This window comes from Eretmochelys imbricata, chromosome 12 (assembly GCF_965152235.1).
Source record: "Eretmochelys imbricata isolate rEreImb1 chromosome 12, rEreImb1.hap1, whole genome shotgun sequence".
NCBI lineage: Eukaryota > Metazoa > Chordata > Testudines > Cheloniidae > Eretmochelys > Eretmochelys imbricata.
Window position 1 is genome coordinate 21,107,695 of NC_135583.1, and position 20,488 is coordinate 21,128,182.

Consider the following 20,488-nt stretch of genomic DNA (forward strand, 5'->3'; position numbering starts at 1 on the left):
AGATTTGAAACTCTGTGTGTGTATGACACACATGCTTCTGAAGCATCTGTGCTTTCTACAGGCCACAGCAAGTCACAGGACTCAACAGCCTTTGGTGGAACCATGGGACAGACAGGTAAGTCCAGGGAGAAGGAACCATGGGAGAAGGCTTACGTTGAATTTCATGCTGTGTTTTTTGGAATTACCTTTATCTTTACAAAACAAAACCTCTGGGAGATGATCTTTTTGCTCCACAATAAGTGTGCCATTTTATTTGGAGATGGGTGGGTCTCCACCAGCTTACAAAGGGTTTACATTTATCCTTTGATATACATAACATAATCTACATTAGCATCAATGGAAGCTACGCACAGATGTCAAGAGAGAGATTCCAAAGGACAGATTTCACTCACAGTCTCAAAGAATGAAAACACACATACATTCTATCAAAAATGAAAGAGTAAAATCTCAAAATATAATCAGAAATTGTCATTTTTATTTACATTTGACTGTTTTTCACATGATAGTTCATGAAGTAAATACATTTCCAACCCAATGAATCTGCAAAATACATTATAAATATATAATAAATAAATACTATCGTGCAAAATTTCTTCTTTCACTTGGGTGCTCAGATAAAAACACCTCTCTGAAATGTATCCATGTAGAACATGTCTGGGTCCACATCATTCTCACTAAAACATCACACAGATTTTCACATTATGAACCCAAAATAACAAAAAAGATTTTTTAAAGATCTTTTAGTACTTCTATCATTCTCTGATTTTACATAAGCACACAATGACTTCTAGACCTTTTTTTGGCTAAGGAAAATCATTTTTTATTCGTGATAATTTATTAGTTTTAAGAGATGGCTGAATCTATCCACTATTGTTTTCTGTGGTGAAGAATTCTTTGTGAAAAATGAAAATCTGTGTTTACCCCTCAGTACAACAAGAAAGGCTTCCATCACAATTATCCCTGTGTGTATCAGGAAGGATCTTGGCAGTCTGCAACATCACTAATACTAATCCTGAGAAGTGCAGAGCTGAATTAGCTGGTCTGGAAACAGCATTAAATCTTCATTTCAAATGCTTTTACTAAAATATTTTGTCAAAATTCCTAAAAAATGTCAAGCAGCTCTATTTAAAATAATTTAAATATTTACACTTACTCTTCATTAAGTACTGAAAGTGAATCCATTTCCCAATTTTTTTCAAAATTTTGGTTGTGGTACAGCATTTCCAAGTCAGCCTGATGCTGTAATGGCAGTAGACCGTACCATCTACAACTGGCTGAAACCTCAGGAAGTACTAATGGCTTCAGACAGATGAGGTCCTGGGGAGGATATTGGGACCTCCAATTGGGAAATGCCATCAACAGGGAGAAGAGTTATTAAATCATGATTTAAGCAACAGTAACCACAAACCAGAGAGAAGGCAATAGGAAACCACCCCGTGTATTTTCTCCCATGAGACCAATCATGGCAGAACAAAGGCAACATGATCCATGTGTGGCACTGGATGGTGAGATACCTCCCACGTCAAAAGGCTCATCAAATTATCCTGGGGAGGAGGTTCTGGCCATCAAGAGTACCAGTTGCAGTTACAATGGTGCTGTACCAAATCCTTTGGGAAGTACAGTACCTGATGTTTGCACCAAGGAAAAGAATAACTTGAACCTTCATAAAAGAATGATCAGAACAGGAACATGGATTGTGAGGCGTATGTATGAAGGGAACTTTGCCATTTACAAAGATGTAAGATAGATATACATGAAATCTAAGCTGTGATGGAATGGTAGAAGTCACTTCATGATGATGGATGGGTATGTGGTATACACTCAGGTTCTGAGAAAGTGAGAAAAAAGGGGTTGCATTTATTTTATTCAAGGAGACACCAAAGTGTGTGCTTGGATATAATACAATCAGCAATACAACCATTACAATTTGCCTTCAAGCAAAGTCAGTTAAAAGGTTGATCAGAGAGGTTTAAGCCTCTATGCAGCTGATGAGCGAACAATTTATGGCATTCTATGAATGATTTGAAGAGACACTTATTAAAACACCAAGTGAAGACATCACCCTTGTAATTGGAGATCTGAACATAAAAGTTGGAGTTGTAAGCTCTCAAAGAAATAAAGGGAAACAGTGGTCTGGGTTTACAATATGAGAGAAAGATGTTTAGTCGAAGTCTGTACTGTAATCATCTGATCATTACAAACAATATCTTCACCCAACATCCTATATGTTTACATATATGGAGGTCACCTGATGATGTGACAAAGAACCAGATCAACTATGTAATGATACAGGGACGCTGGAGATAAAGCATCCAATGGACAAAGACTTCCCTGAGTGCAGACTGTGGGTCAGACCATCAACTGTTACCCTCAAACATAAAATTAAAATGTAAAAAGATAGGACGTTTGGCAGGTCCGCTGCGTCTGCACTTGTCCCAAATCAACTAAAACTACACGACTTCCGTAAAGAACAGGTGTGAGTCACTATCATATGTGAAAGAGAAGAAAAAACCTGAATGACTTTTGGAATAAAATGAAAACTATCATGCTTGAAGCCACTAAAGCACACATTCCAAAAAGTGAGTGTCAGACCGCACCATAATTAACAGAGAAGGTTAAGGTTGGAGACTGAAGAATGCAGGAGAGAAAATACGCTGTAAGGAACTGAGCAGACAGATAGAAAGGCAGACTAGAGGAGATAAGAGCAAATACATTAGAGCAAAATGTGAGGAACTCGAGAATTAAAATAATAAGACAAAAGGTATGTTCACAGTGGTCAGACATTTTAGTAAGAAGTTTTCCCTGCAACCAAGCATAATAAAAGATCATGACAGTAGTGTTTTTACTGAAGGTGGTGATTTCAAACATAGAGAGATTACTGTGCCAACCTCTATGCCTCATCAGAGCCACTTACAATACAGGATGACAGAAAAGAGAGTACAGAGCCTGAGCCATCAATCCTGAGCGAGGAAGTGGTGCGTGCTTTTATGAAAATGAAGCTTGGGAAAGCACCAGGGGTAGATAATGTGCCAGCAGAATTGTTAAAAGTGATTGGTGATGGTGATATTGATCTCATGTGGAAAATTTGCAACAATGCATGAATGACTAGAAATTGACTGGATGATTGGACAAAGGGAATTTTTCTGCTCTTACCAAAGAAAGGAAATATAACAGCACAGTGACTATTGTACCATCTCCTTGATATAGCACGCAAGTAAAGTGTTCCTCTGTATAATTCAGGACAGCACGAAGCAAATGACAGAAGCAGAACTACCATCACCACAAGCTGATTTTAGAGAGGGAGGAGGCACATACAATCAAATTGCAAATATTCAGCAATCCATTGATTAGGCGTTTCTCTGACTACTCCAAAGCATTTGATATCATCCATCATGACAGTCTCTGGAGGATACTGGCTGACATGGGGATTCCAAAGCATCTAATTGAATTCGTGACAAGTCTCCATCATCAACAGATCATGGTGCAAACAGCAGTAAGTTTTCCATTGGTACATGGAGACAGAATGCTCCTTTGCCTCCCAAGTCTTTTTAACATGTATGCAGAATTTCTTGTGAGACAAGCCCTGAAGGTTTTGATAAAGTGAAAGGAACTAGGATTTCCATTGGTGAACACCTCTTACTGACCTCGGATATGCTTTTTGTTGCAACCATCAATGGAATTCAACAAATGTTGGTGTCTGTTAAAAACAGTTAATGAGAAATATGTACTACTGAAAGGGGCAAAAATGAAAATGCATGTATCTTGACACTATCACTAACGTCAGGATGCAAGTGGACAACAAGATTAATGGTCAAGCTGTAGAGGAAGTAGATTGATTTAATTACCTGGGATCATTCATAGTCCAATCAAGGAGGCTAGTCTAAAGAAATCGGAAGAAGACTAGGGATGGCTTGTTCAGTCGTGGCCTCCCTTATAAAAGTGTAGAAAAACTGTGGCCTCTCGAAACATACAAAGGTTTAACTGGTGAAAAGTATAATTTTTTTCCATAGCGACTTATGGAAGTGAATCTTAGGGAACTAATGTGGATGACTAGAAGAAAACTGAAGCCTTTGAATGGGGTGCTGGCATATACTCTTATGTTCGAAATATTATTGGAGAAAAGAGGACTCTGCTCTCAGAAATCAACAGGCACAAACTTATGTAGTTTGCTCACATCAGCCATAGAGATGGAAATAATCTTGAGAAAGTCATCACGGAAGGAGTTCATGATGGGTCATCATAGCAAAGGACCAACAAAGAGATAAATAGATGGGGTGCCACTTAAAACTGGGAGGGGCAGCTGCTGAGTGTCTGAAGTTAGTGATGGATCAAGACTTCCAAAAATTCTGCTACGACGTCACTAGTATTCAGACATGAATAAATGGACTTTACTAACTTACAGCATTTTTATTGTATTTTTTTGACAAATAGAGTTTGAATGAAAAAAAAAATCTTGCACTTTTATAGTAACTTTTATTAGATGAAATTGCTTTACAAAATCTCATTATGTCCTACAACATTTTTTAAAATAGGTATTATTATCCCCATTTTACAGATGGAGAAACTGAGGCACACAGCGGCTAACTGACCTGCCCAATTTACAGTACTGGTGGCTGAAATCTTAGGGTGTCCTATTGTATTCCACATGTAAAACAAAACTCAGCTAATTCTTAAGCTGCACAAATTCTTTACCTGTCATAAAGAATATATTCCTGAAAACGTCTAAGAGATAATTTAGTACTGGAACATGGAGTAGAGAGCGGCAGAAATGTGCCTTCGACAAATGAAACTGAGAACACCCATTTTCTTTAAAATGCCACCTGATTTACTGGCTAGCCACAGAGAAGATTTTTTCTCCTCATTTAATATTGTATTAACCAATTCCCATGCAACTCCCATGAATGCTAATAGAGGTTGCTTGTGCATGGTACTGTATATCCTATTGGATTTGTATGGTAACCCCACAGAAGTTGTGCTATGACCAAATCTTATTCTACACAAACACAATACTATATGATGATAAATTCATTCTCTCAGTTTACCTATATGATCCATAAATTTCTTTACTCTGTCAGGATCAACACTATTTGCCCAATAACCTTTTTTCTTGAAATATGAACCAATTATTAAAGCATTTGCATCCAAGTAGTTCCTTGCATTCTCCAGCGTCACTCCAGACCCAATCAGCACTGGAATCTTCACAGCATGTTCAACTTCTAAGATGAAGAAAGCCACGTATGTAAATCCAACAATAGGATTAAGCCCACTCTAGAATCATTCTCCCTTCTCCCACCCTTAAAATTATAGGGACAAAAAATTAATCAGCCTTGACTTATCCAATTTCCAACTGATACTTTGCTAAAAAATGATACTGACTGTCAGCAACACCTGGTCTTGGTTTCTCTGGTAAAGAATTACGTGGCTTGTCTGTAGAAACCACTTGTAATGACTGCTAACAAAAGAAGAGCAGCTCTGCGTAAGCTTTTGAGCTTGTCTCTCTCACCAACTGAGAATAAATAAAAGCTATTACCTCACCCACCTTGTCTCTCTAATATTCTGGGACCAACATGGCTACAACAATGCTGCATTTGTTTTGTAAACCACTATTCAAGCAAAAGAAACAAAGTTGGGATCACATGAAACCACCATTGGCCATGCATCACAGGGCAGTTTCAGTGCTGAGGAAGAGGCAAAGCCTGCAACTGAAACAATTAACGGCCACTCTTGTGACCCCCACTCCACATGGGGCAATGACTATTTGACAGTGAATCCTCTGGCCTCACTTGTACTAGCCCTTTCTTCTCCTGCCCCCACAAACCACGCTGCATGAAGATGCCCAAGAAGTAGGGTGGCCAATGCTCCTGGTTTCGTCGAGAGTCTACTGGAATCACGATCTGTCTCCCAGAGCTACTGCACCCAAACTGGGAGATTTTAAGCACTGACAGTCTGGCGGCGCAGCGGGGCTAAGGCAGGCTCCCTACCTGCCTTGGTTCCGCACTGCTCTCGGAAGCGGCCGGCATGTCCTTCTGGCTCCTGGGTGTGTGCGTCTCCGCGCGCTGCCCCCGCCCAGAGTGCCGACTCTATAGGTCCCATTGGCCAGGAACTGCAGCCAATGGGAGCTGCGGGAGCAGTGCCTGTAGACAGGGGCAGCGGCGTGTGGAGACCCCTTGGCCCCCCCCGCCTAGGAGCCGCTGCCAGAGGGATGTGCTGGTCGCTTTTGGGAGCCGCCCGAGGTAAGCGCCATCCCCGTCACCCCCTCCTGTTCCCCAACCCCCGGCCCCAGCCCACACCCAAACTCCCTCCCAGAGCCTGCACCCCCTCCTGCACCCAAACTCCCTCCCAGAGCCTGCACCCTACACCCCAACCCCCTCCCACACCCCAACTCCCTGTCCCAGCCCACATCCCGCATCCCAAACTCCTTCCCCAGCCTGGTGAAAGTGAGTGAGGGTGGGGGAGAGAGAGGAAGGGGGGGGTGGAGTGAGTGGGGACGGGGCCTCGGAGAAGTGGCAGGACAGGGACATGGGCTTGGGGAAGGGGCAGGACAGGAGGAGGGGAAGGGTGTTTGGGTTTGTGTGATTAGGCAGCTGACAACCCTACCAAGAAGCCTCTGCTGAACTAAGCTTTTGAGGGAGCTCCCTTGCGCAGCAGAAATACAATGGTTCTTCTGCATCTTGGATTCCCTTGTTACTAATATTACAGCAGTACCTAGCATCCAAATAAGATCAGAGCCTCATTTTATGAGGTGCTGTACAAACACATAGAAAGAGGCAGTCATTTATATTGAAGTAGCATCTAGAATAGAACCTAGATCACTCAAGTCAGAACCCAGTGTCTTGGGGACAGAATTTATTCCTATGGGAGTTACTTAAATACAAAAATAAGGATTCTTAACTGTGTTATCAATTTCTCTCTCATCCCAAAAGGAAAACAATAAAAACAAATCTTTCTAGATGGTAATTAAAGTGTAACAGCAACAAGAATAAGACGTTATTCTTGTTTCCATTTATGTCAGCACAGATGGGTTTTTTTGGGTGGAGGCGGTGAGATTATTAAAATGGCAGAACTATTCAATAGTGCTGTGTTCATTACAATTCTGTAGTTATCAGTTTAAATCACAATAATGGTAGTTGGAGCAGTGTATATTTCTACCAGGTCTCTTTGCTGAATTTATGCTATGCTGATGACTAGAACAAGATCTTCAGGGAAGAGGCAGCAAAACAGTGTTATTCCCCATGAAAGGAAAAGGAAAAACAGGCTCTCTAGTTGATCTTCTAATTTAGGGGAAGGGAAGCAGAGAAGCAAACAGTGGTCATAAGGACTATTTGGACAACTCCATCTACTTTATTTGCAGGCCAAAGGCAGTGCTAGTAAATATTATTTTTGTTTTAAAAGGGCAGTGGGACATAAAAGCAGCACATTATTTTATCTAGAAACAACACATCACTTAACAAGTCGAACCTTCACCAGGTTGCATATGGTGAAATTCACCCCGGGCACAAGACAAGACTTATGCAACACTGAAGTCCCTCTTCAGCCTTTGTGCAGTCCCTGTGCACAAGGGTGAATTTCCCTCAGATCTATTCAAGTGACTGTGTTCACTGTGAGATGTAAGCATTCTGAGGTTTTTGGGTTTTTTTTAATATGACAGAAATTGATACAAGGTCCAGAGAAAGTAGTTTGTTGTTCAGATCACAAATTTATTATTATGCTCAGTTTCTTTTATGGAGAAAGGACAGATGATTAACAGAAGTCTCTGAAAGGCACAAGTCAATATCTAGCTATGAAAAAATAAAGACTTAATTCTAATAGGTGCTGAACTTCCTCATCACCATTAACTTCAAATTGGTTCTCACAAAAATGACTCGGTGCCTTGCAGGATGCTCTATTTGCTTCCTCAAAGAAAATGGTGTAGAACATTATTTCTGACCTTTACAGAAATATAAAAATTGCTTTACTTGGTGATAACAAGCTGGCGTAGGTGGTTACAGCGTCAGGGGAAGGATACACATGTAAAATATAACTCTGCAAGAAAATGCTGTTTACTTTAAAGTTTCAGAAGAATTGTAACTTGTTAATGATGCTACAGGAAAGACTAATTATTTACTTCCATTCTGCTTCACCAAGAGAAGAGCTACCTATACAAATGCTACTGAAGCTTCCTCTAGGTCAGATGTGCTAGCATTCTTCCATCTAAAACAAACACCATCTGTCACATAATGTTAGGGTGACCAGATGTCCTGATTTTATAGGGACAGTCCCAATTTTGGGTTTTTTTTCTTATATAGGCATCTATTACCCCCACATCCCGTCCCGATTTTTTACACTTGCTATCTGGTCATCCTACATACTGTAAACACAGAAGAATAAGACCATCCTACAATGGAAGACAATTTTAAGGAAAGCCTTGCCCTGAATTAGACACATCAGATGAGTCGGGCAATAGCCCTTTTCATGCCTATTTTATATCCTGACAGGAGTCCTGCTCACAATAATAGATTCATTAGCTTTCCACTATATTACTGAACAAAAACAAAATCAGAATTTTATTTATACAATGCCCTATCTATTAAGAGTACCATATCCGCTTTACTTAGGTTCAAATACAGATTTAACATGACATTCTTTTCACAGATATGCGTTGCAGTGCTCAACTGCTCTCCCAGGAGAATTTGGCCAAAAGTCTGTATTTGTTTTTATGAAAAGTGCACAGGACACATTGCCGGCACTACATAATTGTACTGCGTCAATAAGTAAACTGATCATGCAGGAAGAGTAGAATATCTAAGCTGACATATGGGCCCAAGAGAAGCCCTAAGAAGCAAAGACTAAGACAATGAAAACTGAAATGTGCTATTTCAAAGGCTTCCTTAAATAACAAAGGATCCAAGCATCCTGCAGTAATCTGTGTGTGAAGTGGACCCTCCACACACAGATCTGTCCTTTCCTGTGCAGAAGGTGGGGCCAGCCAGAAAGTACCAGGATAGGAAACATACATCGTCCTTACTGCCCACTTTGGCATTATATTTGGTTACCAAATTGAGTGTAAAGTCACTCAAATTATTTTAAACAGATACTTTCACACAGTAAGACATAATGTTGATCCAGGTCAAATGGTTTACATTTTGGTGTTGTTTAATAAGACTTGCACTATATCACTGCCCAAATTCTAACTTTTTATTTTTTAAATAGGCAACAGCATTATGGGAATCAGTGCAGTATGATGTTTCTGCGTAGTAGAATTTAACATTAAACACTACATTTGTTAATTGTCTCTAAACTCAAAACCTTGTTTATAACTCTTAAGCCAACTCTTCGCAAGCTACTGTACTTTTTCAGATAATTTTGTGACTATGTATTCTATGTGACAAGATCTGAAAGTTTATACAATTATACTTAGACATTCCTCTGCTTCAATAAACTATAACTAGAGGACACTGTGCTCTTCCTTGTGACAGTATATCTGCATACATGTCTAATAAAAATCAGATGAAATAGCAAAACATAATGAAACCTTTTGAACTAGGATATGCACAAATTGCATGAAATAAAGGTCAACAATTCATAGCTTTAAAAAAAAAAGGTAAACAGTGTAAAACTAAACAATGCCCCAATAACTTGCTCAAATACTTTTCTTTAACATTTTATTCATATGCAATAATCATTGTACCATACACACCACTGTGTTTATGGTATATGCAGTACTGTAACACGTTTTAGTTATTTTAATTCAAAGGGCTTTGTTTCATCATTATGCCTAGTGCTTGTAAAAGGTGCAGATTAGAGACAGATGTCCTCTCTTTATCTATAGAACAGGTACAGCATGGGCAGCAGCAATGTGCTTGTACCCAACGTAAGCGAACCACCTATGTGCAGAAAGGTAAATTGGTCTCCATGTTCCCACTGTGAACAATGCCAACAAAGGTCCAAATTATTACTATCTACTCTGGTGGTTTTTGTGACATGGGTACATGTCCAGCGGTTACTGGACTGCGACCACTAACTCATTTTCCCACAGTTCATCAAACAGTCATCAAATAGTAAAAACTTTTTAGTGACTTCCAACCTAGGCTGGATATGGACTGGAGATCTAAAGAAGAAAGCACCTATCCTCCAAAAAGAAAAGGAGTACTTGTGGCACCTTAGAGACTAACCAATTTATTTGAGCATGAGCTTTCGTGAGCTACAGCTCACTTCATCAGTTCATCACTTCATCAAGCTCATGCTCAAATAAATTGGTTAGTCTCTAAGGTGCCACAAGTACTCCTTTTCTTTTTGCGAATACAGACTAACACGGCTGTTACTCTGAAACCTATCCTCCAAAAGCAAGCCTTGAGCTATTTAGACTTGGACAAGTCTCCCATCATAGAAGTTTTTATAATATAATTTTGCCTATCTGAAAGATAAACACATTCTCAAATGGAAATATAGTCTGCTAAGAAATTAAGTGCAACATAAGCCCAGCATTCTAATGCCTGCTTCTTAATGGCCCAACAGTGGTAGAGTGCAAAAGCACAAGGGACTTTGGGTCCCTCACTTCCTAGACCAGTGCTGCTTAGGTACTTTGTAGAACTGAAGTAGCTGGGTACTACAGAGAGCCCAATAGTCACTGACTGTATAAGCAATGCCTGCCAGCTGCTGTGTGGAATGGACTGGTAGTTGCCTGAGAGGAGCCTGCTTGCCTGCACTCATAAACAGAGAAAAAGCGACGTATCTATAGTCATCTATAGAAGTTCTACAGAGAATAATACTTGAGAGATCCTCACAATATCATGTGAAAGGACCTTTGGTCAGGGCTGGTCATGGCAAAGTATCACCACAATTAGGAGGCTTGAATTAAAGTATCAACATAATCTAAACAAAATTCTAGCCCCTTCACACAGTTTCCTTGTTTGACAGAAACACTTCTTTCCTACCTCAAATCACAGTCAATTCAATACATCAGAGACAAAGGCACTAGCATTTCTGTATTGCTGCATAACAAATCTGAAAAAGGATATGGCAAAATCTCAACTGCCTTTTCAGTTCTACTTTCAAGAGACAGCTGATCAGATCAAAGCTTAAGTTGGCATAAAATGTTTTAAATTGTATATTTTGTAACATGATGAAAGGCGTCCAATTTTGTCTACACTTAACGTCTTCATTGTAACACAGTACTTCTAACAACACAAACTTGTGAAATGCAAAAATTCACTCACACCAACACTCAACTTTGTGACCGTAGGTCTGATTCTGTTAGAGAGATTACCAACACTGATGTGCTTAAACTCTCTTTTCCGACCCAAGAATACTGATTTTTCAAGAGGTCCCTCCCCAATTAACAATTCAAAACTACCAACCCTCTTAAATGAGGGATTGCCACACTGTCATAAAATCTCAGCACTTAGCTGTGTGACCCAACCAAAACAAACCCAGAATACTAGGTTTGTTGTATTCATGACACAAAAGTGAGAGCCACACAAATGGGTATACTTTGTGTCATTTCTCTGATCTCTGTTCTTTGGAGCCAGAAAGAGAATAAAACTGGCACATATACATAAATTCTAGAATCCATGGTTTGGCTTGGTTGGTATCCCACTGTAAAAAACTATAGGACAAAATCTGCTCTCTGATGCGTGAGGTGGCACCCACCAAAGTCAAGGGAAGCTACACACATCCTAGAACAGAATTTTGCCTTCTGGTTTTTACGACTTTTTGAGACTTATTTGTTTTTTTCCATTGAAGAAGGGGGAAACAAAAACTAATTTAAGGGTGTGGATGATACAAAGGTTAAGTCTGTCAAACTTTAGAGTCACATTGTTTTCAGAAGGTTCTGTTTCATGAAACAATTTTTGTTTTAATACTGAGAAAATCTATTACTTTAAGAGGCCTATCTTCATACATAGCCAGCTTTCCACTGCAGTTTACCTAAGGGTGGGCTAAAATGTAGTCATTTATCATCTATTCTTTGGCAAGGGCTTTGTTTTAATTCTGTATATGCACATGAAAACCTAATTTGTCAAGTTTAATATGCCCTGTAACAACATAGTGTTGAACCTGTATTGTATGGATAAATATTGGAAATTTCCACTAACTATGTAACATTCTGAATGTGGTCTGATACGCAGGTCTCTGTGGTAAATATGTAAAACATGTAGTATGTTTATCACCTGCCTTTTCTTCTTTAGAATTGTAATAAGGAAGGATGAATGACTGGCTGTCTTTAGACCAGAAAGAGCCATGTTTAAAGCAGCAAGAATGGAACCCACAAAAGCAGCCTTCTTGTTTCTTCAAACATGATTTTTGCTAAAAATGTTCCCAGTCTTGGTTGAGCATATGATGATTACTTTTAGAGCATGACCCTGGGAGGTGATGAACACCAGCCATATCAATGGGAGCTGACTTCAAATAAAAGTTGCAGGTGCTCAGCATTTCTCTGATTCAAGCCATTCATCTACGTGAATATCAGTCCTTAGCACAATGAACTGTAACAAAGGAGCAATCCAATTTGTTGAAGACAATTCCAACCTGTGCCAATATAGTAACATCAGGCACCATACATGATATCTACACAGGTCAGAATTCATGGGTCAAGTTATTCTCTCTTAGAAACAAATACGCCTTTAAAAATAATTTAAATGTCACATACTTTTCCACTTATCAGAGAAAGAGAATTCTTTTTCAACTCTTAAAGGCTACACTTCCCCTAGTATTACTGAACCGAAATGTCCAAATCTCGGCAGATTCCTCTCTTGCTGCTGGAATATGTGTTTCACAATGAGAAATCCAATTATAAATAGTCTTTCCATGTTAATAGTTAAGTATTTTTAACTAGTCTAGTTATTAGCCTATTTTTTAAAAAAAGGCTATGGAGAATCTCATTTTTAAATTAAAATCATGTAGAAATTAAGCCTTCCTTTTCTTACAAGATGCCAATATGAGTAACACTTAAATGTTACCAAGCATACTTTCTCAATACTTACAATAATTTTAACTTTTATGCCATAAAAATTGTTTTTATAAACATGCTACTGTACATCCAACCAAAACCCAAATCACGCTGGTTTGTGCGAGACCAAATCAAACACTAGGGTGAAAGAAAGTTTCTCTGTTTTTAGAACAGAGAACGTATAGATTTCTCTCTATATTTAATCCAGAAAATGATTCACTGGTTGTTGCCCGACCTTCGTGTGACAGCTCTCACCTTTCAATTCTTTAGGATCTGCCTGCATTCCAGTAGCTGTTCCAGTCAATACAATCCCATCAGCAAGGAAGAGCTCAGCAGCCTTAGCAGTCTCTGATATACTGACATCTGCTGTCAGAGCGTGAGCGCTGTAAACAGCAGAAACACAACCTGTTGTTACTTTCAGCATACATACTTGCTATCCACCTTGTTTAATGTTAGGCTGCTTTTCTTACAACTCATGATTGTATTTCAACTCCCTGCTGTCAGAACAACTGAAGATTGACTTTTGAGTGTTAAGTGCCCCCTTTTTTTTTTTTACAGTTGACATTAAAAACACAATGTGAGGGAAAAAAAAGTTTGGTCATCCTAGACCCATAACCCACTTGTCTCTTTGTCTGGGTCTCACCCTGTCTACACAGTGACTGCTAAATGTGCTAGACTGTCACCCTGGAGTACCAACTGAGCTGGCAGCTTTTGTAGTGAGTGCCTAATTTTCATAGATGCTGAATTCCCCTGATTTCAAGTGGATTTGTAGGTGCTCGGCTTTTCTGTAAATCAGGTCCTTGTCCTCTAGGAACTGGACTAGGAGCATCATCTCATTCCATAAAGGCCAACAAAAAGAACTAACTTTCAGTCATTAGCAAGCACTATATCCTGGATATCTGTCTTTGGAGGAAAAAATGAGAGCAGCTATCATCTTCAAACAGTAGTTGCTTCATGCATCCAAAGATGTACCATTCAAATTTTAAGCAGTAACTGTCAGTAAGATGTGTAAGCTAGCCTCTTTTTCTGAAACCCACATCTACAGCAACCTCAGCTTTAGACAGCTTCAAAAATTTGAGAAAGTTTTAGCCTTTGAAACACCAACTTTTACATTTATAATTTCCCCCTATCTTTTCTACAATAGAATCAGAAAATACGATATTTAACACAGACAATATTATACAGTAACCTGATACCCTGTTATGGTAGTACAGAGCACTAACCACAAAAGACCAGTCGTCCTGGGACTAGTGTCCTTCTTTCTGGGCCAACCAGATCTGGGAATGGAATAGAAGGAACTTGCTTCAGTCATATTGAGAGGCAATGCCTCTTCTGGCATATTCACTCTGCCATGACCCTCTCCATCAGTGTGACTGTGCTAAAAAAAGAATACCAAACAACTTTTTGCAGCCAGAAGAAAGTCATTGTGATGTCAGGGCCTTGATGAAGTTGTGCATATGTAAAAATATGGAGGGAAAAAACAGAGTGAAAGGAAACGGAAATCCCTAACGCTAGTAACGAAGGATAACCTGGGAAACAGTTTGTCAAGTTAGAGAATTGGACACTGCTAATTCTTGGTGCCAGGCATTTTGTTGTTGTTGTTAGAGAAAACACCACAGCCTTTTAACCCCTGCCCTTTAGTTCAATAATCCCATGAATATTTGTTTCCCATAAACTGGTTAGATGACATTCTCCTTTCCACTATTAACTAAGCAAATAACAAACACCACATTGCATCAGCCTATGAACAATTCAGTGTACATTCTAAATATCAGTGTCTCATATGACAAAGATGAGAATATGTGCATGAAGTACCACATTCTGGGACTTCTCAGGAGAAGAAATATCATTGCACAGATGTTCAGAATATGGAGAGGTGAAGTTAGAAAGTAAATGCTTTGAAGGAACCTTTAAACTTATGTTGAAAATGCGGCATATCATTTCTTATAATGAAATGTTTCTTTTTTTAAACCAGATATTAAATATGCCCCAAACCTAGCTATTTCCATGACTTTTCCCACACTCCACACACAAATCTTTCTTGAATTCAAGCTACTTGATATGCGCAATACACAGCTTTTTGGTTCTCTCTTTTTCTGAATTAAATTTCAAAGAAACATCTAATAACAGAAAGGACTGTATGACAATTGTGATGAAATGTCAGCTTGAATTCACATAGCTGTCATAAGATGCTGCTGCCTGATAATCATAAAACATACTCCATATCCACATACAGCACTGATTTAAAATTGAAGAAACCAATATTAGAGGAAAAGGGATAAGAGCTTTTAATGTGGCAAAAATCTCATGATTTGTATGTGTCACATTTGGTAGCCACCCATATAACTTAGCTATTAAAATATTAATATTAACTTAGCTATTAAAATAGCTATTTTAGATGCTTACCCTCATGAAACATGATTTATTTGTAAACATAATAAGGAGATACATCTAACTGATATAAAGCATCACCTTATGTCAGAAACAAGACATTTACAAATTCTGAAAGTTAAACAACTGCAAATTACACAGATGCAGAAAGCTGCAGTTTATAGGGGCAAGTTTAATAGTTTTGCAAGACCCTGTGTGAGCAGTAAAGTTCTCCCAATATTCACTTTCTGAGTAATTAATAAGATTAATGTAAAATGAACATCAGATTATTTTTACATTAACACATATGTAAACAGTGCGCATATTTACCTGTGTTTCTTTTTAATATCGGCAAAAATTTGAACATGCTGTGCTCCGATTTGTTTTCGGTATCTTAGCAGATCACCTGCACAGGCATTTATAATCCCTTCATCAGCAACATGAGAAAAAACAAACCCTTCAACTCGGATAAAATCCAGACCTAGAAAAGAAATTTGAAATCTGAAGATGAAATTGAACTGCAAAGAGAAATTACATTTCTCCTAAATTTCATCCTGTAATTACATTTTCAGTCTATTCTGATACAGTATTGAGAGGTTCTCAGACACTAGCACAAAAAGCAAGTCTCTGCTGATAAGTAGTTTGTCAAGCCTAGTTAAAACATGTGTTAAAGATTTTTAGTGCAACCCATCACCGTAGCCTCTAGGTGCAAGGCATACATCAAGAGCAACACAAACTGAATTTCCACAAACAGCCCCCCCCGTACCTCCTAGGCCCACTACAAGGAAAAACCCGTAAGCTGGATGGTGAGCTACCTCCTAATTGCAGCTAAGATACAATCTTTGGATTTCGATGTACAAATTTCAAATTTTAAAATAAATTTCTAAAACTTTCTGCAGTTTTTATTTAATTGGTCAAATTTAGAGATCTGGCCCTGCAATTCTTATAGAGATTGAATGTCTATTAAAATAGAAAGGGAGTTTTGCTTGAATGCAAAATCAGGCCCCAATTAAAAATGATTTTCAGTTGTGAATTTAGAACATTATTGGTAATCCAGTAAAATGGCAGTTCTCAAACTTTTGCATACTGTGGGGCACTATTTAAGACAATGACTTTCATTTCTCCCTTTCCCCCACATTCTCTTCCCTCCCAGTGTACCAAACTCACATTTGCCTTGCATCAACTATAGTGTTTGATTCTAAGAAGAAGCAACAATAGGTAGTAAAGGAACAAGATGAATCTAAGGTAATTATATGGCTCCTAGTACTGTGGAATCTGAGAATCTCCCTATCTTTAGTGTATTTACACTGTGAGGTAGGAAAGTGCTATTATCTCCTGTGATGGGGTATGCACCCCACACTTTCTCTTACTACTATAGTTATTTTTCCAGAAACCTCTTAGAACAGATGTTCAGCACAGTTGCCAACTTTCACACAGTAAATAAGCACCCTGACTTTCATAATAAGCCCAAAAATCAAGCTAATCCCATTTCAAAACAAGCCCAAAACAAGCCAATCCCTAAGAACCCCAACACTCTATGCCCTGGTCTACACTACGAGTTTAGGTCAAATTTAGCAGCGTTAAATTGATGTAAACCTGCACCCGTCCACATGATGAAGCCCTTTTTTTCGACTTAAAGGGCTCTTAAAATCGATTTCCTTAATCCACCTCTGACAAGTGGATTAGCGCTTAAATCGGCCTTGCCGGGTCGAATTTGGGGTACTGTGGACGCAATTAGATGGTATTGGCCTCCGGGAGCTATCCCAGAGTGCTCTATTGTGACCGCTCTGGACAGCGCTCTCAACTTAGATGCACTGGTCAGGTAGACAGGAAAAGGCCCGCAAACTTTTGAATTTCAATTTCCTGTTTGCATGGTCACCTGCAGCTTGCCACGCTGGCCAGAGCTCATTAGCAGAGCTGACCATGCTGAGCTCATCAGGAGAGGTGATCATGATGGAGTCCCAGAATCGCAAAAGAGCTCCAGACCAAACGGGAGGTACGGGATCTGATCGCTGTATGGGGAGAGGAATCCGTGCTATCAGAACTCCGTTCCAGTTTTCGAAATGCCAAAACCTTTGTCAAAATCTCCCAGGGCATGAAGGACAGAGGCCATAACAGGGACCCGAAGCAGTACCGCGTGAAACTTAAGGAGCTGAGCCAAGCCTACCAGAAAACCAGAGGGGCAAACGGGCACTCCGGGTCAGAGCCCCAAACATGCTGCTTCTATGATGAGCTGCATGCCATTTTAGGGGGTTCAGCCACCACTACCCCAGCCGTGTTGACTCCTTCAATGGAGATGGAGGCAACACAGAAGCAAGTTTTGGGGATGAGGAAGATGATGATGATGAAGTTGTAGATAGCTCACAGCAAGCAAGCGGAGAAACCGGTTTTCCCGACAGCCAGGAACTGTTTCTCACCCTGGACCTGGAGGCAGTACCCCCCAGACCCACCCAAGGCTGCCTCCCGGACCCACCAGGCAGGGAAGAGACCTCTGGTGAGTGTACCTTTTAAAATACTATACATGGTTTAAAAGCAAGCATGTTTAATGATTAATTTGCCCTGGCATTTGCAGCTCTCCTGGATGCACTCCCAAAGCCTTTGCAAAAGGTTTCTGGGGAGGGCAGCCTGATTCCACCCACCATGGTAGGACACTTTACCACACCGGGCCAGTAGCACGTACTTGGGAATCATTGTAGAACAAAGCATTGCAGTGTATGTTTGCTGGCATTCAAACAACATCCGTTCTTTATCTCTCTGTGTTATCCTCAGGAGAGTGATATCATTCATGGTCACCTGGTTGAAATAGAGTGCTTTTCTTAAGGGGACATGCAGAGGTGCCCGTTCCTGCTGGGCTGTTTGCCTGTGGCTGAACAGAAATGTTCCCCGCTGTTAGCCAGGGGCGGGGGGGGGAGTAGCCACGTGGTGAGGGGAGGCAAAATGTGACCTTGGAATGAAAGCACATGTGCTGTGTATGTAATGTTAACAGCAAGGTTTACCGTGAAAGAGTATAGCCATTGTTCTAGAAAATGTGTCTTTTTAAATACCACTGCCTCTTTTTTTTCCTCCACCAGCTGCATGTGTTTCAATGATCACAGGATCTTCTCCTTCCCAGAGGCTAGTGAAGATTAGAAGGCGAAAAAAAAGCACTCGTGATGAAATGTTCTCTGAGCTCATGGTGTCCTCCCACACTGACATAGTACAGACGACTGCGTGGAGGCAGACAATGTCAGAGTGCAGGAAAGCACAACATGACCGGGAGGAGAGGTGGCGGGCTGAAGAGAGTAGGTGGCGGGCTGAAGAGAGGGCTGAAGTTCAAATGTGGCGGCAGCGTGATGAGAGGAGGCAGGATTCAATGCTGAGGCTGCTGGAGGATCAAACCAATATGCTCCAGCGTATGGTTGAGCTGCAGGAAAGACAGCAGGAGCACAGACCACCGTTACAGCTCCTGTGTAACCAATCACCCTCTTCCCCAAGTTCCATAGCCTCCTCACCCAGACGCCCAAGAACGCGGTGGGGGAGCCTCCGGCCACCCGGCCACTCCACCCCAGAGGACTGCCCAAGCAACAGAAGGCTGGCATTCAATAAGTTTTAAAGTGCTGTGTGGCCTTGTCCTTCCCTCCTCCACCATCCCTCCCGGGCTACCTTGGTAGTTATCCCCCTATTTGTGTAATGAATGAATAAAGAATACATGAATGTGAAGCAACAATGACTTTTTTGCCTCTGACAGCGGTGATCGAAGGGAGGAGGGGACGGTGGTTAGCTTACAGGGAAGTAGAGTGAACCAAGGGGCGGGGGGTTTCATCATGGAGAAACAAACAGAACTTTCACACCGTAGCCTGTCCATTCATGAAACTGGTTTTCAAAGCTTCTCTGATGAGCACCGCACCCTCCTGTGCTCTTCTAACCGCCCTGGTGTCTGGCTGTGCGAAACCAGCAGCCAGGCGATTTGCCTCAACCTCCCACCCTGCCATAAACGTCTCCCCCTTACTCTCACAGATATTGTGGAGTGCAGAGCAAGCAGTAATAACAGAGGGAATATTGGTTTCGCTGAGGTCTAACCGAGTCAGTAAACTGCGCCAGCGCGCTTTTAAACGTCCAAATGCACATTCTACCACCATTCTGCACTTGCTCAGCCTGTAGTTGAACAGCTCCTGACTACTGTCCAGGCTGCCTGTATACGGCTTCATGAGCCATGGCATTAAGGGGTAGGCTGGGTCCCCAAAGGATAACTATAGGCATTTCAATGTCCCCAACTATTATTTTCTGGTCTGGGAATAAAGTCCCTTCCTGCAGCTTTTGAAATAGACCAGAGTTCCTGAAGATGCGAGCGTCATGTACCTTTCCCGGCCATCCCACGTTGATGTTGGTGAAACGTCCCTTGTGATCCACCAGTGCTTGCAGCACTGTTGAAAAGTACCCCTTGCGGTTTATGTACTCGCCGGCTTGGTGCTCCGGTGCCAAGATAGGGATATGGGTTCCATCTATGGCCCCACCACAGTTAGGGAATCCCATTGCAGCAAAGTCATCCACTATGATCTGCACATTTCCCAGGGTCACTACCCTTGATATCAGCAGATCTTTGATTGCGTGGGCTACTTGCATCACAGCAGCCCCCCCAGTAGATTTGCCCACGCCAAATTGATTCCCGACTGACCGGTAGCTGTCTGGCGTTGCAAGCTTCCACAGGACTATCGCCACTTGCTTCTCAACTGTGAGGGCTGCTCTCATCTTGGTATTCTTGCGCCTCAGGGCAGGGGAAAGCAAGTCACAAAGTTCCATAAAAGTGCCCTTATGCATGCGAAAGTTTCTCAACCACTGGGAATCATCCCAGACCTGCAACATTATGAGGTCCCACCAGTCTGTGCTTGTTTCCCGAGCCCAGAATCAGCATTCCACCACATGAACCTGGCCCATTAGCACCATGATGCCCACATTGCCAGGGCCCCTACTTTGAGAGAAGTCTGTGTCCATGTCCTCATCACTCTCGTCACCGCGCTGACGTTGCCTACTCGCCTGGTTTCGCTTTGTCAGGTTCTGGTGCTGCATATACTGCTGGATAATGCGCGTGGTGTTTAATGTGCTCCTAATTGCCAAAGTGATCTGAGCAGGCTCCATGCTTGCCGTGGTATGGCGTCTGCACAGAAAAAAGGCATAGAACGATTGTCTGCCGTTGCCCTGATGGAGGGAGAGGCA

General features: G+C 41.0%; 1 protein-coding gene across 1 annotated transcript in view; it reads right to left on the bottom strand.

Annotated features, from left to right (window-relative positions):
* Window positions 1–453: 453 nt before the first annotated feature.
* LOC144272803 (uncharacterized protein F13E9.13, mitochondrial-like) overlaps window positions 454–20,488 on the bottom strand; it is a 39,556-nt gene continuing 19,521 nt past the window's right edge. The window contains exons 5-7 of the mRNA XM_077831121.1: window positions 15,626–15,776; window positions 13,181–13,308; window positions 454–5,216 (exon numbers count right to left, since the gene is read on the bottom strand). Of these exons, the coding sequence (XP_077687247.1) occupies window positions 5,026–5,216; window positions 13,181–13,308; window positions 15,626–15,776 (470 nt within the window). The 3' untranslated portion in view covers window positions 454–5,025. The remainder of the gene's footprint in view (window positions 5,217–13,180; window positions 13,309–15,625; window positions 15,777–20,488) is intronic.